Source organism: Haematobia irritans, chromosome 5 (genome assembly GCF_050003625.1).
Source record: "Haematobia irritans isolate KBUSLIRL chromosome 5, ASM5000362v1, whole genome shotgun sequence".
Lineage (NCBI taxonomy): Eukaryota > Metazoa > Arthropoda > Insecta > Diptera > Muscidae > Haematobia > Haematobia irritans.
This window is the reverse complement of record NC_134401.1, coordinates 21,264,441-21,288,737: the sequence shown is the minus strand read 5'-3', so window position 1 is coordinate 21,288,737 and position 24,297 is coordinate 21,264,441. Positions and strand designations below refer to the sequence as shown.

Below are 24,297 nucleotides of genomic sequence, written 5' to 3'. Positions count from 1 at the left end.
GACAAATGGATCTTCGCCATCTATTAACAAAAACAGTATATGATGCAGTTTAAAAACTGATGTGCGTGGTATTTTGGGTCTGGAATATGTTATCAAGATACTCAAGTCATCTTTGAACAATTCTCCAGCTAAGAATGCGCGAGCTTGTTTGAGATGCATTTGCTATGCAGTGTCATTTTGAGAGCTGCAATCACCATAAACATATGATTTTGACATCTTAAAATTTTGTCGAAATAAAAAAATTGTAATCATATGGGCCCATGATTTAACCTTCTTGTTCAGCCATGGTATTTACCTGCTTGTTCCACCATTCCGTTTTCGAAACCATATACGTGTTAATAAGTCACCCATGAAACACATCGGTACGTTACGTTACATAGGCTAAACAGCTGATCAGCATTCTGTCATTATAGCTGAGGTGGTTAGAATGATAACAATTCCCTAATAAAATAATCTCAAATAACACAATATACCGATAAAAAAAAATCATGAGTTTATACAATTAAATGATATATTTAATATTTGTGCTTGTTTGTTTGTGAAAAGGACTCTCCCGAAATCGGAATCTCGGGTTGTGTGTCTTCGTCTGTCCCTGTCCAACAACAACATCATGAGTACCAATAATACTCTACATTCGTCTTCAACACAAAACAGTATAGCCAGCAGCACTTATCATCTCTTGGAAGACGACGACGACAACGAAAAATCAATTAAAGCAAAATCATCCAATACGTCATGGCTTTCGGCAACAACAGCTTCAATGAATACCGCAAATACAACTTCCGTTTGTGGATTTGTATCAGTGCTATGCGGTAGCATTAATTCTTGGTTTCGTCACTATCGTATCTACAAAACAATTCTATTGATACTATTGTTGTTAGTACTGTTGCCTCTATTCGCCCACAGAAGTCTATTGAATGTAAGTGGCGGTGTTGGCCTAAGAGATATTGAGTTTTGAGACCACGTATACGTTCCTCTTCTCTTTCAGCCTGACAGTGATGTTCCCCAATTGGATTTGCATAGACAGCGTCCATTGCTGGATGCTTATGAAGATTTTAGTTCCATGCGTGCAAGTGATTTGAAAATGAGAATTGAGGAGCTGTTGAGAATTAAGGTGTGTATAGAGATTAAATGGGAAAGAAGTCAAAGAGGACAGAAATTGGGTAGTATTATCGTTTTGACCACAGAAGGTTATAAGATGTAGTCCTGCCTGACACTCTGCCACAATAAATATTGCAGGCTATCTCTTGTCAACAGTAATGGCGGCATTTCCGATTATCTGGTAACTTTCCTAGGTAGCACCACACATTAATTCATGGAGAAATCAAGGGTCTGAAGATCATGATCTTCAGAATCTAAATTCCTTTTTCCTTAAAATCCTTTATGCTTTGGTCTATGGTCCTAATATCGTTTATCTGTTTTTTCCACAGAGTACAGTCTCCATAGAACTACGAGAATTGGAAGCACGTAGACAAAAATTGCAATCTGATATAGGACAATATAACCAAAAAATCGAAGAACTTAAACAAGATTTGATGCGAGAGCAAACGGAACTAGAAAGGCTGAAAATATCTGTGGAACAAGCTCAAGTAGCCCAAAAAGAAGCAGTACAAAGAAACACTCCAGATTTGGCATTGCCAAGGACTTTATTTCCAAATGCCTTACCTCGTAACATGCCTGCCACATCGCTCCAAACTATGGCTTCGTGTGAAATGCACAATTGTTTTGATCATTCAAGATGTAGTCTAACATCGGGTTTTCCCGTTTATCTCTACGATCCCGATGTCTATAGCGTTCTGAAGAGTGGATATGAAATTGATGGATTTCTCAGGACAACCATTAAACAAACACTGGGTTACAATGCCCACATTGTAAGGGATCCAAAACAGGCTTGCATATATTTGGTTTTGATAGGGGAAGCCCTATATGAACATGAATCTCTGAAGAATAACCGTTACGCTGCTCTAGAGGAAGAACAAAAAGAAAGGGGCTCTTCATCCAATGCGGAGAAATATAACGCAATTGATATGAATAAATTATACAAATTACCCTTTTGGGGTGGTGATGGTCGAAATCATGTTCTCTTGAATTTAGCAAGAAGAAATCTAAATTCAAAATCCACAAATGCTTTGTTGAATCAAAACACAATGAGAGCCATAGTTGTACAATCTTCATTCGAAGCCTTACAATTTCGCCAGAATTATGATTTAATAGTGCCACCTATCTTGGGACCTCCAGGTGGAGATGTTTGGCAAGAATGTGCTTCTATGGTCCCAGCAAGACGGGCCTATTTACTTTCGTTCCAAGGTGAATTGAGACCTTTGAATCAACCGCTGCGTTCACCTCACCCTTTAGACGATTTTATATTGGATCATTTGACTGAGATGTCAAAAGGTCCCACGCTTGATAAATTTCTTTTGCAATTCAAATGTATCCCGGCGACAGAACAACAAGATGATAATGCCGTTGTTGATTGGGCTTTGTGTGGTACGGATTCATCACGAAAACAAATTTTAAAAGATTCCACATTTGCTTTGATTCTGCCACCCTTGGAGAAGAGAGTTAGTTCCACTCTAATGTTAGCTAGACTTTATGAAGCTCTAAGGTCCGGAGCTATTCCTGTCATCTTGGGTGCTGACGAAGTTCGTCTACCCTATAGTGAGACAATCGATTGGCGTAGAGTAGCCTTGCTCTTGCCTAAAGCTCGTATTACCGAACTACACTTTCTGCTGAGAGCTATACAGGATGGAGATTTATTGTTAATGCGTCGCCAGGGACGTTTAATGTGGGAACGTTATCTTAGTTCTGTGCAAGCCACCGTTGATACGATTATAGCAAGTTTACGTGATCGATTGGGAGTACCACCCAGACCAGTACCGCCTGTGATAGCACAAAGTGTTTTCAATAATACCTTTATACCACTGAAATCGGATCCTCCAGTGGGTATGGACACGGAACAAGAAGAGTCTTTAGGTCCTATGGAACCACCCTATCCAAGTCCAGCATTTAAAAGAAATTATACAATTTTGAGAATGCAATCTAGAGAAGCATGGAATGATTGGGTAAGTTAACGATAATGGTGAGAAAAAATGGACTCCAAAATTGTTTAACATATTGGCTTTGATTACAGGTTGATCCTTTCTATATGTATCCCCAATTACCCTTCGATCCAGTCTTACCATCAGAAGCAAAATTCATGGGATCTCATATGGGTTTTCGTCCCATTGGCAAGGGTAGTGGTGGGGCTGGCAAAGAATTCAGCGAAGCCCTGGGTGGCAATTATCCCAGAGAGCAATTCACCATAGTCATTCTAACCTATGAAAGGGAACAAGTATTAATGGATTCCCTTGGTCGTCTCTATGGATTGCCCTACTTACATAAAGTCGTGGTGGTGTGGAATTCTCCAAAACCTCCCTTGGATGATTTACGTTGGCCTGATATTGGTGTACCTGTGGCAGTTGTGAGAGCTCCAAGAAATTCTCTAAACAATCGCTTCCTTCCTTTCGATGTAATCGAAACGGAAGCGGTACTCTCTGTGGATGATGATGCCCATTTAAGGCATGACGAAATTCTCTTTGGATTTCGTGTTTGGCGTGAACATCGTGATCGAGTTGTTGGATTTCCAGGTCGTTTCCATGCCTGGGATTTAAATGATAATCACCATTGGAATTATAATTCCAATTATAGTTGTGAGCTCAGTATGGTTCTAACGGGAGCTGCCTTTATCCATAAATACTACATGTATCTGTATACGTATCAATTGCCTCAGGCCATACGTGACAAAGTCGATGAGTATATGAATTGTGAAGATATAGCCATGAATTTCCTTGTATCTCATATCACAAGAAAACCTCCGGTAAAAGTAACATCACGCTGGACATTCCGTTGTCCTGGCTGTCCAGTTTCATTGAGTGAAGATGATACACATTTCCAGGAACGGCACAAATGTATAAATTTCTTTTCACAAGTGAGTATGAACCTTTGTTATTAATACTTTTGGGTTTTCTGGGCCAAACTAAACACTTTTTTTGTTTCGGAGCTTGTGGCAACGGTGGTTAGAAAAACTATCCCATAACGCTTAATTGTAGTAAATCGACCACTTATTATTAAATTGGTATTCAAAGATAGAGATAACAGAAATTTTTAAAATTTCTTTGACTCAAAACTGAGTCTCTTTGGTAATTATTCTTGCAAGTGTACGTGTATAAACTGCAAATGCGGCCGAAGAATAATTTACATACGTAAAATATTGAATTCATCACGATCGTCACTCGTGCCAAAAATAATCTACCAAAATTTGAAGAAAATTTTACCAAAAATTCTCAAATTGTTGTTGTTGATCAAATTTTTGTGGTTACTATAAAAATGTTTTTTTTTTTTTATTATTCGAAAGAAATGTTCTATATTAAATTTATGTTATTTCTATGGAAAGTTTTCTAAAAATTTTATTTCTATAAAAATTTTCTGAAATTTTTTTTTCTATAAAACTTTTCTGAAAATTTTATTTCTATTGGAAATGTTGGGAAAATTTTATTTTTTATTAAAAAATTTTGTCAAAACTTTATTTCTATAGAAAATTTTGTCAAAATTTTATTTCTATAGAAAATTTGCGAAAAATTTTATTTCTATAGAAAATGTTGTCAAAATTGTATTTCTATAGAATACTTTGTCAAAATTTTATTTCTATAGAAAATGTTGTCTAAATTTTATTTCTATAGAAAACTTTGTCAAAATTTTATTTCTATAGAAAATATTGTCAAAATTTTATTTCTATAGAAAATGTTGTCAAAATTTTATTTCTATAGAAAATTTTGTCAAAATTTTATTTCTATAGAAAATTTTGTCAAAATTTTATTTCTATAGAAAATTTTGTCAAAATTTTATTTCTATAGAAAATTTTGTAAAAATTTTATTTCTATAGAAAATTTTGTCAAAGGCTTATTTCTATAGAAAATTTTGTCACATTTTTATTTCTATAGAAAATTTTCCCAAAATTTTATTTCTATAGAAAATTTTGTCAAAATTTTATTTCTATAGAAAATTTTGTCAAAGGCTTATTTCTCTTGAAAATTTTGTCACATTTTTATTTCTATAGAAAATTTTCCCAAAATTTTATTTCTTTAGAAAATCTTCCTAAAATTTTATTTCTATAGAAAATGTTTCTATAATTTTATTTCTATAGAAAATTTTCTGGAAAATTTTTTTTATAGAAAATGTTCTCAAATTTTGAAATTTTTTTCAAAATTTTAATTTTATAGAAAAGCTTGTCAACATTTTATTCCTATAGAAATTTTGTCACAATTTTATTTCCATAGAAAGTTGTCAAAATTTTATTTCTATAGAAAATTTTGTCAAATTTTTATTTCTATAGAAAATTTTCCCAAAATTTTATTTCTTTAAAAAATTTTCATAAAATTTTATTTCTATAGAAAATTTTCTCAAATTTTATTTCTAAAGAAAATGTTCTCAAAATTTTGTCAAACTTTTATTTCTATAGAAAATTTTGTCAAAATTTTATTTCTATAGAAAATGTTTGAAAAATTTTATTTCTATAGAAAATGTTGTCAAAATTTTATTTCTATAGAAAACTTTGTCAAAATTTTATTTGTATAGAAAATGTTGTCAAAATTTTATTTCTATGGAAAATGTTGTCTAAATGTTATTTCTATAGAAAATTTATATCAAAATTTTATAGGAAATGTTGTAAAAATTCTATTCGTATTGAATATTTTGTCAAAATTTTATTTCTTTAAACAATTTGGTCAACATTTATATAAAAAATGTTGTCAAAATTTTATTCCTATTGAAAATTTTGTCAAAATTTTATTTCTAAAAAAAATTTTGTCAAAATTTTATTTCTGTAGAAAATTTTGTCAATATTTTATTTCTATAGAAAATGTTGTCAAAATTCTCTTTCTATAGAAAAGTTATGTCAAAATTTTATTTCTTTATAAATTTTTGTCATCATTTTATTTCTATTAAAATTTTATTTCTTTAAAAATTGTTGTCATCATTTTATTTCTATTTAACATTTTGTCACATTTTTATTTCTATAAAAATTTTTGTCAAAATTTTATTTCTATAGAAAATTTGGCAAAATTTTATTTGAATAGAAAATTGTATAAAATATTTATTTTTATAGAAAATTTTGTCAAAATTTTATTTCTATAAAAAATTTTGTCAAAATTTAATTTCTATAGAAAATTATATATAAAATTATCTATAGAAAATGTTGTCAAAATTTTATTTCTATAGAAAATTTTGCTAAAATTTTATTTCTATAGAAAATTTTGTCAAAATTTTATATCTATAGAAAATTTTTGCAAAATTTTGTTTCTATAGAAAATTGTATCAAAATTTTATTTCTATAGAAAATTTTGCCAAAATTATATTTCTATAGAAAATTTTTGCAATATTATATATCTATAGAAAATTTGTCACATTTTTATTTCTATAGAAAATTTTCCCAAAATTTTATTTCTTTAGAAAATTTTCCCAAAATTTTATTTCTTTAGAAAATTTTCCTAAAATTTTATTTCTATAGAAAATTTTCCTAAGATTTTATTTCTATAGAAAATTTTGTCAAAATTTTATTTCTATAGAAAATTTTGTCAACATTTTTTTTATAGAAAATTTTACAAAATTTTATTTCTATAGAAAATTTTCCCATATTTTATTTATATAGAAAAATTTTACAGAATTTTATTTCTATAGAAAATTTTCCTAAAATTTTATTTCTATAGAAAATTTTTTTCATTCGTTTTGTTTCGTTATTGTTGGTTTTGTTCTTTAAGCATTGTTGTTGTTTTTTATTTCAGCTTAAAACCATACATTGACTAAACTACAAGTGTAGCTTACTTAGTCTATAGAAAATTTTCTCAAATTATATTTCTACATTTTCAACATTTTATTTCTATATAAAATTTTTTGGAAAATTTTTATTTTGTTTCTATATTTTGTTTCTATAGAAATTTTTCTTAAAATGTTATTTCTATAGAAAATTTTCTGATATTTTTTTTCTATAGAAAATTTTCCCATATTTTATTTATATAGAAATTTTTTCCAAAATTTTGTTTCTATAGAAAATTTTCCTAAAATTTTATTTCTATAGAAAATTTTTGGGAAATTTTTATTTCTATAGAAATTTTCTCAAAATTGTGTTTCTATAGAAAATTTTCTAAAATATTATTTCTATAGATTTTTTTTCAAAATTTTATTTCTATAGAAAATTTTCTCAAAATTTTGTTTCTATAGAAAATTTTCTTAAAATTTTATATCTATAGTAAATTTTGTCAAAAGGTTAATTCAATAGAAAATTTTCTGAAAATTTTATTTCTATAGAAAATTTCGTCAAAATTTTATTTCTATAGAAATATTATAAAAAAATAAATACTAAATTTTCGCAAGATGTGTGTATATATAGATTTCAATATAATATCTTCATTTTCAGGTTTTTGGATATACGCCTCTACTAAATACACAATATCGAGCAGATTCGATACTCTTTAAGACGCGTATACCACACGATAAACAAAAATGCTTTAAATACATTTAAGCACTGAATATACAATTAATTTAAGTTATACTAATGCAACTTATAAAACAACCAACTCAGCTTATAAATTAAGTTTTAAACAATAGAAAATCATACACACCTACGAGAGCACGCAGCTAAGAAGATAAATTCATTTCGTACATAATTAATTTTGGTGTGTAAAATAACTCAATTGTCGACTGCAAGATTATCGTATAAATGATTAATTTTATTTTTTCAATAGAATTAAGGAAACAAAATTACAATTAAGGTGCAATAATTTTAAAATGCAAAATTTATTATGGATTGAAGACTACAATTCAAGATTGTAATGCTTCTATATAGCAAATGTGTCATATTAGTTTTTAATTAAGCATACGATAAGATAATTTTTCACATATTATAATTATTGTTTAATTTCTAAGTTAAAGATATGTAATTTTTTTATATACATATATTTTATGTACATATATTTTATGTTAGCTTTCTACTTACAGTTTTTTTTACAGTGCCAACTATATAAACTAATTTTGAAAGAGTTCTATTTTGTTATGCATAGAAAAAATCACCAAAAATGTTTAACATTATTAGTTTTTTTTTTTTTTTGATTCGGCCTTAATCAATATATAATGAAATGATTTATTCAGCTCGAGGACTCGAAGATTTTGAACATATAATTTTAATGGAATTTTAAAAAATATTCCATTATTCAACTATTTTTTTAATTAAAACCAAAATCAATCACAAAAATTAATTGTATCAATTAAGTTTTTAATTTTATAAATTAATTTTTTAGTTGGATCAATCCTTTTTAACTTGGACCAATTAATTTTTTTATTAACGTTAGTGATTGATACTATTAAATTCAAATTAAATTAAAAATTAATTGGTTTAAAAAATTGAAAACAATTTTTTTTCTGTGATTGCCCTTATTCCGGTTGCAATCATCGTCGGTGGAAAATGATCCTCTTATTGTTTTGGTTTATTCCCTATGAGGAGTAATTTCACTTGGGGTTTTTTATGCGGGGTAATATTTAAAATACTTCATGGCGTGTTATTTCATGAAGTATTTAATTGAATTATTTATTTAATTATAAAATAATTATTATTATAATTATAAAATAATTATTATATTTTATTTTTCCTTTGTTGTCAATGTGCCGAGACGAAAATTTGTCTTGTATTATTTTCCAAAATAAAAAATATTTCCCATTTTTAATAGATTTTCATAATTTTTGTTATATTTTTTAGAATTTCCTAAACAATAATTTTGTAGGAAAACCTTTAAAAAATTTAAATTATTTTTGGGTCTCACCGAAAATATTTCAAAAATTTTAATTAAATTAATTAATTATTCTTCGCTTTTTAATAGATTTTCAAAAATGTTTTTTTTTATTTTTTAGAATTTTCTAAACAATAATTTTGTAGGAAAACCATTAAAAATTTTTAATTATTTTTGCGACTCGCCCAAAATATTTCAAAAATTAAATTAAATTAATTAACTTAAACTTTAAATTTTTCCTTTTGTTGGATTAAAACAATAAACATCCAAACATTTCCCCTTTCTCGTTTTTAATAGATTTTCATAATTTTTGTTCTATTTTTTAGAATTTTCTAAACAATATTTTTTTAGGAAAACTTTTAAAAAATTTAAATTATTTTTGGATCTCACCGAAAATATTTCAAAAATTTTAATTAAATTAATTAATTATTCTTCGCTTTTTTCAAAATTTCAAAATTGTTTTTTTTTTTTTATTTTTTAGAATTTCTAAACAATAATTTTGTATGAAAACCATTAAAAATTTTAAATTATTTTTGCGACTCGCCCAAAATATTTCAAAAATTAAATTAAATTAATTAAATTAAACATTTAATTTTCCCTTTTGTTGGAGTAAAACATTAAACATCCAAATATTTCCCATTTTTAATAGATTTTCATAATTTTTGTTATATTTTTTAGAATTTTCTAAACAATATTTTTTAAGGAAAACTTTTAAAAAATTTAAATTATTTTTGGGTCTCACCGAAAATATTTCAAAAATTTTAATTAAATTAATTAATTATTCTTCGCTTTTTTTCAAAATTGTTTTTTTTTTATTTTTTAGAATTTTGTAAACAATAATTTTGTAGGAAAACCATTAAAAATTTTAAATTATTTTTGCGACTCGCCCAAAATATTTCAAAAATTAAATTAAACATTTAATTTTCCCTTTTGTTGGATTAAAACATTAAACATCCAAACATTTCCCCTTTTTAATAGATTTTCATAATTTTTGTTATATTTTTTAGAATTTTCTAAACAATAATTTTGTAGGAAAACCATTAAAAATTTTAAATTATTTTTGGGTCTCATCGAAAATATTTCAAAAATTTAAATTAAATTAATTAATTATTCTTCGCTTTTTTTCAAAATTTTTTTTTTTTGTTATTTTTTAGAAATTTCTAAACAATAATTTTGTAGGAAAACCATTAAAACCATTATTTTTGCGATTCGCCCAAAATATTTCAAAAATTAAATTAAATTAATTAAATTAAACATTTAATTTTCCCTTTTGTTGGATTAAAACATTAAACATCCAAACATTTGATAAAAATAGGAAATGACGGGTCGGATCTTTGAATATTTTCAATAAAAGATGCCAGATATCATCATGTGTGTGGAATTCGATCCAAAAAAATTTTTGAATGGGAAATAAGGGGCTGGGGCTGGGTCCTTCAAAATTTTGCGACCGTGAAACAGGATTACATATATATCCGTCGGTTAGCTTAACCTAATTTAACGGACCTTCATTAAAATCTTTCGTTGTCGTTTTTGTTAAATGATCAATATTTTAACTAAATTTGATGCCTTCACACAAAAAAAATATTTTTTGATTCAATTACGAAATTAATTGATACAATTAATTTTTAATTGAAATGTCTTCAATTACAGAAATAATAGTATTAATCACTAAAGTGAATTAAAAAATTAATTGATCCATTTAAAAAATGTATTAATATTAATTTTTGTAATTGAGTTTTGTTTTAGTAATTTTTTTTTTTTTGAATCAATTAAATCTTTTATTGAATATTTTTGAAAATTCAATTAAAATTTTAATTGGATATATTTTGGTGAAATTTTTTTTCTGTGTTGATGACAACAACAAAATACGCAATGATGTAAAGGAATTATAGTTTAAAATTAAAAAAAAAACCCTGTCATTAAATACAACCCACAAAAGATGCCGTCGACTCTAGCAAACCGGAATAAGGGAAGTCAAAGCTACCATATTGAAATTTTTATTAATCGAAATTTACAAAAAATAATAATAATAATAATAGTAACAATATAGCATATCCATCCATATAATTCAATCAAGTGATAAAATGATATTTTTATCACACACCATACAACATTTGCTACATACTACACAAATACAATATTTTTTTCTAAAAATTTTCCATTTATGTTTCTGCATGCCTATACTAATTATCGATTTTATAGCTAATATTAAAATAGTAAAAATTTATAACCAATTATTATTATACCTATTATAGTAAAAATCAATTTTGTGATTATCTAAATTTGTAAATAAGTTACTAAAAAAACGAAAAAAATTATTGATTATTAATTTTTATTAGATATTGTTTAAAATGGAATTTTTCATTTCACAAGTGACTATCAAATTACATACAGTTTATTTTGTGTCAACATATCCCACCATATACAACTCTTTTATTTACATACATATTAATATGTATTTACCTTATAATGTGTTTCTCTAATTTTCTTTACTTTTGTTTTTGCAATTTTCCACCTATACCAACCAACTATCTTTCTTTTGTACTTAAAAATAAAAACAAACTTCTTTTACTGATTTGCTAAATTGTTTATTATGTCTATCTTGTTTGTATCGTACTATGCTATATTCCATAAAGTATAATTTTTATATAAACATGAGCATAGATCCTTAGGCATATGTATAATACCCCAATTTATTTTTATACATATGTACATATAATCTTAGATGTACGCAAATGTAACAAAATATCGAAAACGATAAATAAAATAAAAACAAATACAAATGATTTTATATTAATTATTTTAATGTAGAACACAACATTTAATATAACATGTCACATTAAAAATCCTACAGCAAATATCCGAAAGCCGACACGAAGTGTTAGCAAGCAAACATTTCGTTCGTTGCTAGAAGAAAACTAGCAACTACTAGATGGCGCCCATTTCTTTGACATTTACCATCTTACAATCTCCGAAATTAAAACTTACACCCAAAGAAACTTGTTAGTGGGCACAGCAGAAAAATATTCCAAAATACAAAGAAATAAAAGTAAACTGTTTTATGTTACAGCATGAATGAACTAGATTGTGCGAAAATTGAACTAAATTATACTCCACCAAATAAATCACGGCGATTTTAACCACACAGTAAGTAGTTCATTTTTACTACATATTTTTGGGAATTGCTTTAGTTCATATTGAATATATGTGTAAGGTCATTGAACTTTATACATAAAAAAACTTCATAAAAATATTTCCAATTAAAATCTTAATTAAGTTTTAAAAAATATTCAATCAAAAATTTAATTTATTCAACAAAATTGAAAAAAAAACAACAAGTGTATATGGCCGCAAGTTCGGCCGAATCTTATGTACCCTCCACCACCGAGCCACCGTGGTGCAATGGTTAACATGCCCGCCTTGCATACACAAGGTCGTGGGTTCGATTCCTGCTTCGACCGAACACCAAAAAGTTTTTCAGCGGTGGATTATCCCACCTCAGTAATGCTGGTGATATTTCTGAGGGTTTCTTCTCTAAGTGGTTTCACTGCAATGTGGAACACCGTTCGGACTCGGCTATAAAAAGGAGGTCCCTTGTCATTGAGCTTAACATGGAATCGGGCAGCACTCAGTGATAAGAGAGAAGTTCACCAATGTGGTATCACAATGGACTGAATAGTCTAAGTGAGCCTGATACATCGGGCTGCCACCTAACCTAACCTAACCCTCCACCATGGACTGGGTAGAAACTTCTTATTAAGACTGTCATCCACAAAATAATTCATATATAATTCAGTTCTTATAGGGAAGATATAGGGAAGTGTAAAAATAATTACCAACGGATATGAATTTTTGCGCGGTAATTAGAGAGCTGAATTGAAATATGGGGGTCGTTTTATAAGGGGGCTATATACAATTATGAACCGATATGGACCGATTTTTGTGTGATTGGGGATAGGTTTATCTGGGGTCTATATATAACTATAGACCGATATGTACCAATTTTGGCATGGTTTTTAAAGACTAAATACTTAGACCACGTACCAAATTTCAACGGGATCAGATGAAATTTACTCCTCTGGAGGTCAAATCTGGAGATCGGTTTATATGGGGACTATATATAATTATGGACCAATTTTTGCATGATTTATGCAGACCATATACTAACACCACGTTTCAAATTTCAACCAGATCGGATGAATTTTGCTTCTCCAAGAGGCTCCGGAGGTCAAATCTGGGGATCGGTTTATATGGGGACTATATATAATTATGGACCAATATGGGCCAAATTTTTCATGATTGATGCAGACCATATACTAACACTACGAACCAAATTTCAACGGAATCATATGAAATTTACTCCTCCAAGAGGCTCCGGAGGTCAAATCTGGGTATCGGTTTATATGGACCAATATGGACCACTTTTTGCATGATTGATGCAGAACTTATACTAACACCACATACCAAATTTCAACCAGATCGGATGAATTTTGCTCCTCCAAGAGGCTCCGGAGGTCAAATCTGGAGATCAGTTTATATGGGGACTATATAATTATGGACCAATATGGGTCAAATTTAGCATGATTGATGCAAACCATATACTAACACCACGTACCAAATTTCTACCAGATCGAATGAATTTTTCTCCTCCAATAGCCTCCGGAGGTCAAGTCTGGGGATCGGTTTATATAGGGGCTATATATAATTATGGACCGATATGGACCAATTTTTGCATGGGTGTTAAAGGTCATGAACTAACATCACGTACCAAATTTCAATCGAATCGGATGCTTCTCTAAGAGGCTCCGCAAGCCAAATCTGGGGATCTGTATGTATGGGGGCTATATATAATTATAGACCAATATGGACCAATTTTTGCATGATTGATGCAGACTAACACCACGTTACAAATTTCAAGCGGATCGGATGAATTTTGCTCCGGAGGTCAAATCTGGGGATCGGTTTATATGGGGACTATATATAATTATGGACCGATATGGACCAATTTGTGCTTGATTGTTGCAGACCATATAATTACACCACGTACCAAATTTCAACCGGATCGGATGAATTTTGCACCTCCAATAGGACTCGGATTTCAAATCTGGGGATCGGTTTATATGCATAAGCGTAGGAAGGCCTCTGGGGAGGGGGCTTAGACCCCCAAGAAAAATTTTTGATTTCCGGGAGTTGATCAGGAATTAAGCAACTTTTCCCTCTAGAATGATCACAAAATAAGCTCCTTTTCCCTCTAGGGTGCATAGTTTAGATATGAGCAACAAACATTTTTTATATAAAAATTGTGATTTTTTCAGGATTTTGATGTTTTTTTTTTTATTCTGGGAGTCAATCTAAGTTTTTCATATAAAAATATCGATATTTTAAAATGGAAAACAAACACAATAATCTTTCATTTTTAAATTAATAGATTTTATTTTATTTTTTTTTTTCATCTTGATTTCTATCATAAATGTTTATAACAAATTAAAATAAATTGATAGTTTGGTTTAGTTTTTTTTTTTTTTAATTTATCTCATCCAATGAGTGCTGTTTTGTGAGAATGTGTGTATGTTTCGAAATAGTACTAAAAGTTGTTTTTTTTTATAGACGTGTATGTATTTGTTTGCATATATAGATGCATATTAAAAAATACGTATACTCTATATAAACTAAGTATACAAACGTTTTTTTTAATAGGATTTTAATTAAATTTTAACAAAAACATAAATTTAACTCAACAAAGAAAAATTATAAATATTAAATAAAACTTTTGGCATACGTTTTATGTATAGACACATATGTTTGGATTAAAGAAAAAAATAATACCTAACTTTATTTATATTATTAATAATAATAGTAATAAAATGAGAACATAAAGACTGGGTATATTTTCAAAAAAATATACTTTAAACAATTTTTCATTGATTAAGTTGAAACAACCTCAAGCATACATAAGATCAATTATTTAAACAAATATAAGACATTTGTTTTTTCTTCTTCTTCTTCTTTGTTGATAGATGACTAATTCTAATGTTCTTGTAAACTTAATTTTAAAGCTTGCTCAATCATTTCTTGTTCACGTTTACGCTCCAATTCATATTCTTGTTGATCTTGTTGGCTCAATCGCAGAGCCAAAGCCAAATCTGGATCGATATATTTAAAACCGCCATCATCGTCATCGGAGGCCGCCGGTGAATTTGCCGCACTAACCGCACACAGTGATTCCTGTAGAACTCTAAAGGAAAAGGAAGATGCAAAGTGTGGAGGGATTATACTGGTGATATACTAGCGATATAATTTTCTATAACATTTATAGGCCTATATATATACAAATGTGTATCTTGTTTAATGTTTATCGTGTTTTCGTTTTTATTTGAAAATATTCTTCATATAGCTGATATCGTTTTTGAATGGTTGTGGCGAATTCGAAGTGGATCGATTTCTTGGGGATGGAGGTGCTGTTGAAGCTCTAGAACTTTGTGGAGTGGAACGATTTGATGGTATTTTCAGATATGTTTTATTTAATGTTAATCTAGCATGGATTTGAAAGCAGAGTAGGAGGTGTTTTATGAAGCAAAAGATATTAAAGAAAAAAATATTCATGTAACTTGCAAAAATTTTTTAGTTGTTTGTTCAATGGAGTAATCATATAAAAAAAAAAAAAAAACAAACATATAGTAAAAAAAATTTATAATAAATTAGTATGAGCAGAAAAACTGTTTTATAAATGGTCTGGAAAATGTTTTGAAAATAATTCATTAAAAATATTAGAAAATTTGACCCTACTCGAAGGGTAGTGCTACAGAGACAAAATTTCAAAATTCTATTTCTATAGAAAATTTTATGAAAATTCTATTTGTATAGAAAATTTTGTTAAAATTTTATTTCTATAGAAAATTTTGTCAAAATTTTAGTTCTATCGAAAATTTTGTCAAAATTCTATTTGTATAAAAAATTTTGTCAAAATTTTACTTCCATAGAAAATTTTGTCAAAATTTTATTTCTATAGAAAATTTTGTCCAAATTTTATTTCTATAGAAAATTTTGTCAAAATTTTATTTCTATAGAAAATTTTGTCAAAATTTTATTTCTATAGAAAATTTTGTCAAAATTTTATTTCTATAAAAAATTTTGTCAAAATTGTATTTCTAGTGAAAATTTTGTCAAAGTCTTATTTCTATAGCAAATTTTGTCAAAATTTTATTTCTATTGAAAATTTTATCAAAATTTTATTTCTATAGAAAATGTTGTCAAAATTTTATTTCTATTAAAAATTTTGTCAAAATTTTATTTCTATAGAAAATTTTCAAAATTTTATTTCTAGTGAAAATTTTGTCAAAATTTTTATTTCTAAAGAAAAAGTTGTCAATATTTTATTTCTATACAAAATTTTGTCAAAATTTTATTAATAAAGAAAATTTTTTCAAAATTTTTTTTCTATAGAAATTTTTTCAAAATTTTATTTCTAGTGAAAATTTTGTCAAAATCTTATTTCTATAGAAAATTTTGTCAAAATTTTATTTCTATAGAAAATTTTGTCCAAATTTTATTTCTATAGAAAATTTTGTCAAAATTTTATTAATAAAGAATTTTTTTTTTCAAAATTTTATTTCTATAGAAATTTTTTCAAAATTTTATCTCTATAGAAAATTTTGTCAAAATTTTATTTCTATAGAAATTTTTGTCAAAATTTTATTTTTATAGAAAATTTTGTTAAAATTTTTGTTTCTATAAAAAATGTTGTCATAATTTTATTTCTATAGAAAATTTTGTCAAAATTTTATTTCTATAGAAAATTTTGTCAAAATGTTTGTTTCTATAGTAAATTTTGTCAATATTTTATTTCAATAGAAAATTTTCGAAAAATTTTATTTCTATAGAAAATTTTGTCAAAATTTTATTTCTAAAGAAAATTTTTGGCAAAATTCAATTTCTATAGAAAATTTTGTCAAAATAATATTTCTATGGAAAATTTTTCAAAATTTTATTTTTATAGAAAATTTTGTCAAAATTTTTTAATAAAGAAAATTTTGTCAAAATTTTTGTTTCTATAGTAAATTTTGTCATAATTTTATGTGTATAGAAAATTTTGTCAAAATTTTATTGGTATAGAAAATTTTGTCAAAATTTCATTTCTACAGAAAAATTTGTCCAAATTTTATTTCTATAGAAAACTTTGTCAAAATTCTATTTCTATAGAAAATTTTGTGAAATGTTAATTTCTATAGAAAATTTTATTTCTATAGAAAATTTTGTGAAAATTTAATTTGTATAGAAAACTATGTCAAAATTTTATTTCTATAGAAAATTTTGTCAAAATTTTATTTCTATTGAAAATTTTGTCAAAATTTTATTTCTATAGAAAATTTTGTCAAAATTTTCTTTCTATAGAAAATTTTGTCAAAATTTTATTTCTATAGAAAATTTTGTCAAAATTTTATTTCTAGAGAAAATTTTGTCAAAATTTTAGTTCTATAGAAAATGTTGTCAAAATTTTATTTTTATAAAAAATTTTGTCATAATTTTATTTCAATAGAAAATTTTGTCAAAATTCTATTTCTATAGAAAATTTTGCCAAAATTTTATTTCTATAGAAAATTTTGTCAAAATTTTATTTCTATAGAAAATTTTGTCAAAATTGTATTTCTAGTGAAAATTTTTCTTATTTCTATAGCAATTTTTATCAAAATTTTATTTCTATAGAAAATTTTGTCAAAATTTTATTTCTATTGAAAATTTTGTCAAAATTTTATTTCTATAGAAAATTTTGTCAAAATTTTATTTCTAGTGAAAATTTTGTCAAAATTTTTATTTCTAAAGAAAAAGACAATATTTTATTTCTATACAAAATTTTGTCAAAATTTTATTAATAAAGAAAATTTTTTCAAAATTTTATTTCTAGTGAAAATTTTGTCAAAATCTTATTTCTATAGAAAATTTTGTCAAAATTTTATTTCTATAGAAAATTTTGTCCAAATTTTATTTCTATAGAAAATTTTGTCAAAATTTTTATTTCTAAAGAAAAAGTTGTCATAATTTTATTTCTATAGAAAATTTTGTCAAAATTTTATTAATAAAGAATTTTTTTTTTCAAAATTTTATTTCTATAGAAATTTTTTCAAAATTTCATCTCTATAGAAAATTTTGTCAAAATTTTATTTCTATAGAAAATGTTGTCAAAATTTTATTTTTATAGAAAATTTTGTTAAAATTTTTGTTTCTATAAAAAATGTTGTCATAATTTTATTTCTATAGAAAATTTTGTCAAAATGTTTGTTTCTATAGTAAATTTTGTCAAAATTTTATTTCAATAGAAAATTTTCGAAAAATTTTATTTCTATAGAAAATTTTGTCAAAATTTTATTTCTAAAGAAAATTTTTGTCAAAATTCAATTTCTATAGAAAATTTTGTCAAAATAATATTTCTATAGACAATTTTTCAAAATTTTATTTTTATAGAAAATTTTGTCAAAATTTTTTAATAAAGAAAATTTTGTCAAAATTTTTTAATAAAGAAAATTTTGTCAAAATTTTTGTTTCTATAGTAAATTTTGTCATAATTTTATTTGTATAGAAAATTTTGTCAAAATTTTATTGGTATAGAAAATTTTGTCAAAATTTCATTTCTACAGAAAAATTTGTCAAAATTTTATTTCTATAGAAAACTTTGTCAAAATTCTATTTCTATAGAAAATTTTGTGAAATGTTAATTTCTATAGAAAATTTTATTTCTATAGAAAATTTTGTGAAAATTTAATTTGTATAGAAAACTATGTCAAAATTTTATTTCTATAGAAAATTTTGTCAAAATTTTATTTCTATTGAAAATTTTGTCAAAATTTTATTTCCATTGAAAACTTTGTCAAAATTTTATTTCTATAGAAAATTTTGTCAAAATTTTCTTTCTATAGAAAATTTTGTCAAAATTTTATTTCTATAGAAAATTTTGTCATAATTTTATTTCTAGAGAAAATTTTGTCAAAATTTTATTTCTATAGAAAATGTTGTCAAAATTTTATTTTTATAAAAAATTTTGTCATAATTTTATTTCAATAGAAAATTTTGTCAAAATTTTATTTCTATAGAAAATTTTGCCAAAATTTTATTTCTATAGAAAATTTTGTCAAAATTTTATTTCTATAGAAAATGAAGAAAGTGAACATTTTATTTCTATAGGAAATTTTGTCAAAATTATATTTCTATAGAAAACTGTCAAAATTTTATTTCTATAGAAAATTTTGTTAAAATTTTATTTCTATTGAAAATTTTGTCAAAATTTTATTTATTTATTTTATTTATTTATTTATTTGTGTCATTTTAGTACAACTAGACATAAAATCTTATAAATGACTGTACTAAAAAAAATAAAAAAGAAAAAATACATGATTGTGCAACAAGTAAACAATAATCAATTAAATATTTAAAGTTTATAAAATATTAATAAATATGTAAGTTTTATAATTGTACGCTTTTTTTAGAAAACTGAAACATTTTTGTGTCTTTATAATATTAGATTCTTTGAACTACGAATATAAATTGTAGAGCTCATTTTTAATGCATTAGCATTGCTTAGTATTTGTATGTAATTTTGAAGATTTTGTCAAAATTTTATTTCTATAGAACATTTTGTCAAAATTTTATTTCTATAGAAAATTTTGTCAAAATATTATTTCTATAGAAAATTTTGTCAAAATTTTATTTCTATAGAAAATTTTGTCAAAATTTTATTTCTATTGAAAATTTTGTCAAAATTTTATTTCTATTGAAAATTTTGTCAAAATATTATTTCTATTGAAAATTTTGTCAAAATTTTATTTCTATTGAAAATTTTGTCAAAATTTTATTTCTATTGAAAATTTTGTCAAAATATTATTTCTATAGAAAATTTTGTCAAAATTTTATTTCTATAGAAAATTTTGTCAAAATTTTATTTCTATTGAAATTTTTGTCAAAATTTTATTTCTAAAGAAAATTTGGTCAAAATTCTATTTCCATAGAAAATTTTGTCCAAATTCTATATATATTTTATATATCCGGAATTTGATTTTATATATCCGGAATTTGATTATTTCTATAGAAAATTTTGTCAAAATTTTATTTCTATAGAAAATTTTGTCAAAATTTTATTTCTATTGAAATTTTTGTCAAAATTTTATTTCTATTGAAAATTTTGTCAAAATATTATTTCTATTGAAAATTTTGTCAAAATTTTATTTCTATTGAAAATTTTGTCAAAATTTTATTTCTATTGAAATTTTTGTCCAAATTTTATTTCTAAAGAAAATTTGGTCAAAATTCTATTTCCATAGAAAATTTTGTCCAAATTCTATATATATTTTATATATCCGGAATTTGATGTGTTACAAACGGATTGGCAAACTTTTTATAACCCCATCAGCATATTATGGGGGCGGGTATAAAAATTAATGCAAAAAGTCCAATAGATAAACTGAGTATTGCTACCAAATGGTATAAGTAGACTTTAAATTTTCGTTAGTTTTTTTTTTTTTTTGTATATGGGCGTTAGTTTTATTCAGGATTACCACTGGTTATGACAAAATAAGCGGTACCATTTACCAGACCATTTACATAACCCATTAAGACACACAAAATATCATCTTCCCATAATCAACATTTTCAAGGAATATTTTTTACTTACCTTTGCAATTGCTCATCTTCCTCATCTTCGGCCCCAACACCTTGGCCTCTTAAAGCTTCCCAAATATCAACTTTGTCCGAGAAAACTTCTCTATTATGAACATGTAAACCACAGGCACCGCCCGAGGATTCAGCCAAGCTTTGCTCAATTGCATACTGTAACATATCGTCTTCGTCTAGTGGCATTTGACGTCTTGCCTCTGTACCTAAATATCAGGAGATACAAATGAACATCAGTTAGTTAACCTGGCATTCAAAATTTTATTGGGAAATTAGAACTAACCCACCTTTTTTGGTATAATGAAGCGGTTCATTAAAGCAACAATCATCAACAATACACGTAACTCGATCATCTTCATTTATCGTTGTGACATGCTCAACAGGTGTGGTCATACCAAACACATTGCCAAATGTAATGCATGCATTTAGGACATGGAATAAGGGGATTTCAATTTTAACAGGAAAACCGGAAGGCAGTTGCATTGTAATAAAGTCTTTTAATTTGGATACATGAGGGCTAGCCATTGTGGACATAAGATCTAAAATTGGAAGAACTTGTTCTTGCAGACGCATGGGATAATCTTCGCATAGCCATAAATTCGCTTTGAAACGTTGTATCTGAAGGTGATATGAGTTAATTCTGATCGGAAAGTAAATTTGTTTTTTTTTTTTTTTTTATTTTGATTTACCTTAGTGTTAAGTTTTCTAGGACGACCAATATCACGACCACCTAAATCAAAGTCTGTAGTGAAATATTCTTGAGGTGTTATTAAAGTTTTGGGTGAACTGGAACCAGAGTTATTGGAACTATTGCTATTAGAGGCTTCTTCACCATTTTCATTATGTTCCTCAGTATGGGGTGTAGGAGCCTATAAATACAAATATTTTATATTATCAAAGGAAACAAAGATTAGCATATTCAAATCTTACCCTTTCTCTTAAAGTTGCTAAATCTGGACTAGAAATGTATTCTTCTTCGGCTAAACCCAAAAAATTATGGAATGGTGTCCTCACTGATTTGGCCTGAAATTTGGTATAGATGAAGAAACTTATCAAAATATTACAAAAACACGACAAGAATTTAAGACTTTATTCATGAAAGATAGTAGGAGAATGATTCGAGATATTGTACAACCTTTAAAAAAATATATATAATACCCCAAACCATCCTAATCCTATAAGAAATTCACGAGTTCTTTTTAATAATATAAATAAACTATTTTCAAAAAAATAAAACCCCCATTTCTTTGCAAATTGTTCCCCAGCTTTGTTATATCATGGGATTTTCAGTTCTCACTAAGGGATTTAGTTTCGAAAGCGGATTTTTAAGGGCATTTTTTTAAAGAGATTTTCAAGACAAATAAAAAACGGCCATTTTTACCAAAAAAATCTAAAGTATTTTTTTCTGCTGTTGTTGTTTCTTCCAATATGCCAAATACCATTACAATATGTTAAATACCTTGATTTGCTCTTCTGATAAATGATCCATACGAGTCTTGGTTATAAATTCCACATTACTGGCTCCATACACTTTACAATTATAACCATTTATAATTTCCGATTTTTCACTACGCCATCCCCAAATACCCGATTTGTTACGCTCGAAACTAATTTTTTCCATTTCAATGTTATTTGTGATGACAGGGGCATTCAGGCGGGCCTTTACCCCACCAATTGGCGGAGGTATGGCAATGATATCGCCTATTTCGGAATTCATTTGTTCCACCATTACTTCGCGAGTATCATGGTCGACTTCTATCATGACAGCAGTATCATCTGCAATAAGAATATATATATATAGAAAAGTGCTTAATATTGTGGCCTTAGAGCTTCATACTTACTTGAGCCTTTAAATATATACGAACGATTCCCTCGTTGCCAGGTATTGTTATCGAATCCCAATAGTGTTGTGTCAATGCGAACATTAGCCCCACGCTTATATACACGATAGGTGTCACTTGGACAAAGACGTGACATTAAAGGAACTGCAAAAAAAAATACGCATTCTATTACTAAACCTTGAAAATTACTGACAAACTTACCCCAGGATGTGAACTCCCATTTCATTTCTATATAGAAATCAGGAGCATCCAGTAAATGCTGCAAAAGCTTTGGAACATGTCGTACTCTTTGGACATGACGTTGTAGGTCTCGTACCTCCAATATAGACGTTAGAATTTCTTCATTTCCCGTACAGACAGCTTCTTGGACAACTTGGGACACAAAAATATTGTTAGCACATAATAGTCGAAGAAATATATTTACGAGAATAACAATGAGAAAAACTTACTTGACCAACCCTCATATTCGTAGGTTGCATTGCACTTAGCTGCTAATAATAATTTGACACATTGTATATGCCCCAACTTGACCGCCAACATAAGTGGTGTACGGCCGCGTGGATCTACTTTTTCCTTGTCAATCTGAAAAATACGAAAAAAAAAAACAAATTGTTAACAACAATGCAAACTAAAGGTATTAAGGGCTGGTGACGTTAATATAAAACGACATTGTCACTACGGCAAAACACCTGAATGGTGGTTGTTTTGCCATTTTACTATTGACCCGGAAACCTTAATTTACTTTTACACACAAAATCACATTTGAACCAATACTACAAAGTATAGTGGCAGCAGGTTCAATGGTACCCCCCATCATCCCTACATTTCGGCGTAAGTCATAGCTCATCATCACCCCCTAACATAAAACAGGACTAGTGGCACTTACCTTTTCATTCCTTAAAATTTCTTTTAATTCTTCCACACTATTTTGCCATACATTCCAATGCAGTGGATATTCAATTTTTATCTCCTCAATTGTCTTCATTATATTTCTTTGTTCTGGAGGACTTCTTTCAATGGTATTAATCAAATTTGCAACTTTGTATACTTGCACTTATTAATTGGATATTTTTGTCTGCTTCCACACCTCTTTCTCGTTTCGAAATTAAGCAAATTATTTGTTGTCGATTTTAATATATTTTAGTTTCACCACTTTAAAAAAATTACATAGATTATTATTATCGTTCCGCAAATACTTAAATATTTATCCGATTTTGTTTAAATTGGATTGTAAATTCTTTTGGAGTGCCAATATCAATACTCAATATCAATAATACCTGTGCTGTGACAGCACTATGACAGTTAATAATAGTGTTGCCAAAGCACATTCTTTAAAAAGTGCTAATTTACTAAATCGTATTGTTGTCTGCACGCAACCATAGCGTTTGTCGGTTGGCGAACAATCATGGATTTGCCTAACATATGTTGTTCCATAGCCACCAATAAAGATTGATTTTTAAAGAGCTATCGGAAATTTTTAAACAAAATACATAAAATTCAAGAAAATTCATGAAATCTTTATTAGAAGCGATAGTACAGTTCATATAATGTAAGGTTTAGGGAGCCACCGTGGTGCAATGGTTAGCATGCCCGCCTTGCATACACAAGGTCGTGGGTTCGATTCCTGCTTCGACCGAACACCAAAAAGTTTTTCAGCGGTGGATTATCCCACCTCAGTAATGCTGGTGACATTTCTGAGGGTTTCAAAACTTCTCTAATGCGCTTTACAGACTATCAGTTATTCCGGACGGAATGTCGGTGTTTGTAAAGAATCTTACAGTGTGTCGGATCGATACGACTTGTCGGCGATGACTAAATAATCGGTAAATGTGTTATCGATCCCATAAACATGCAGCAGTATCGATTATACCTTCGGACTTAACTTAGAATGTGCACAATATATGGGATATGTTCGACACGAGCACTGTCGTCCGGAATAACTGATAATCTGTAAAGCGCATAAGTGGTTTCACTGCAACGTG

At 27.1% G+C, this 24,297-nt stretch overlaps 2 protein-coding genes across 2 annotated transcripts; one reads left to right on the top strand and one right to left on the bottom strand.

The window, feature by feature from the left end:
• The first annotated feature begins 417 nt into the window (after positions 1-417).
• botv (exostosin like glycosyltransferase 3) lies at positions 418-7,684 on the top strand. Its single transcript, XM_075311444.1, has 5 exons — positions 418-919; positions 989-1,114; positions 1,431-3,062; positions 3,131-3,967; positions 7,451-7,684. Exons 1-5 carry the CDS (start codon positions 611-613, stop codon positions 7,553-7,555), a joined length of 3,009 nt encoding a protein of 1,002 aa, XP_075167559.1. The 5' UTR covers positions 418-610; the 3' UTR covers positions 7,556-7,684.
• A 6,540-nt stretch (positions 7,685-14,224) lies between these two features.
• On the bottom strand, positions 14,225-23,597 carry LOC142239031 (ankyrin repeat domain-containing protein 13D). The gene is made up of 10 exons (XM_075310795.1): positions 23,202-23,597; positions 22,765-22,897; positions 22,517-22,687; positions 22,316-22,459; positions 21,934-22,250; positions 21,405-21,497; positions 21,164-21,343; positions 20,762-21,092; positions 20,476-20,680; positions 14,225-15,051 (listed from the first exon to the last, which is right to left on the bottom strand). Exons 1-10 carry the CDS (start codon positions 23,298-23,300, stop codon positions 14,844-14,846), a joined length of 1,881 nt encoding a protein of 626 aa, XP_075166910.1. The 5' UTR covers positions 23,301-23,597; the 3' UTR covers positions 14,225-14,843.
• Positions 23,598-24,297: the final 700 nt, after the last annotated feature.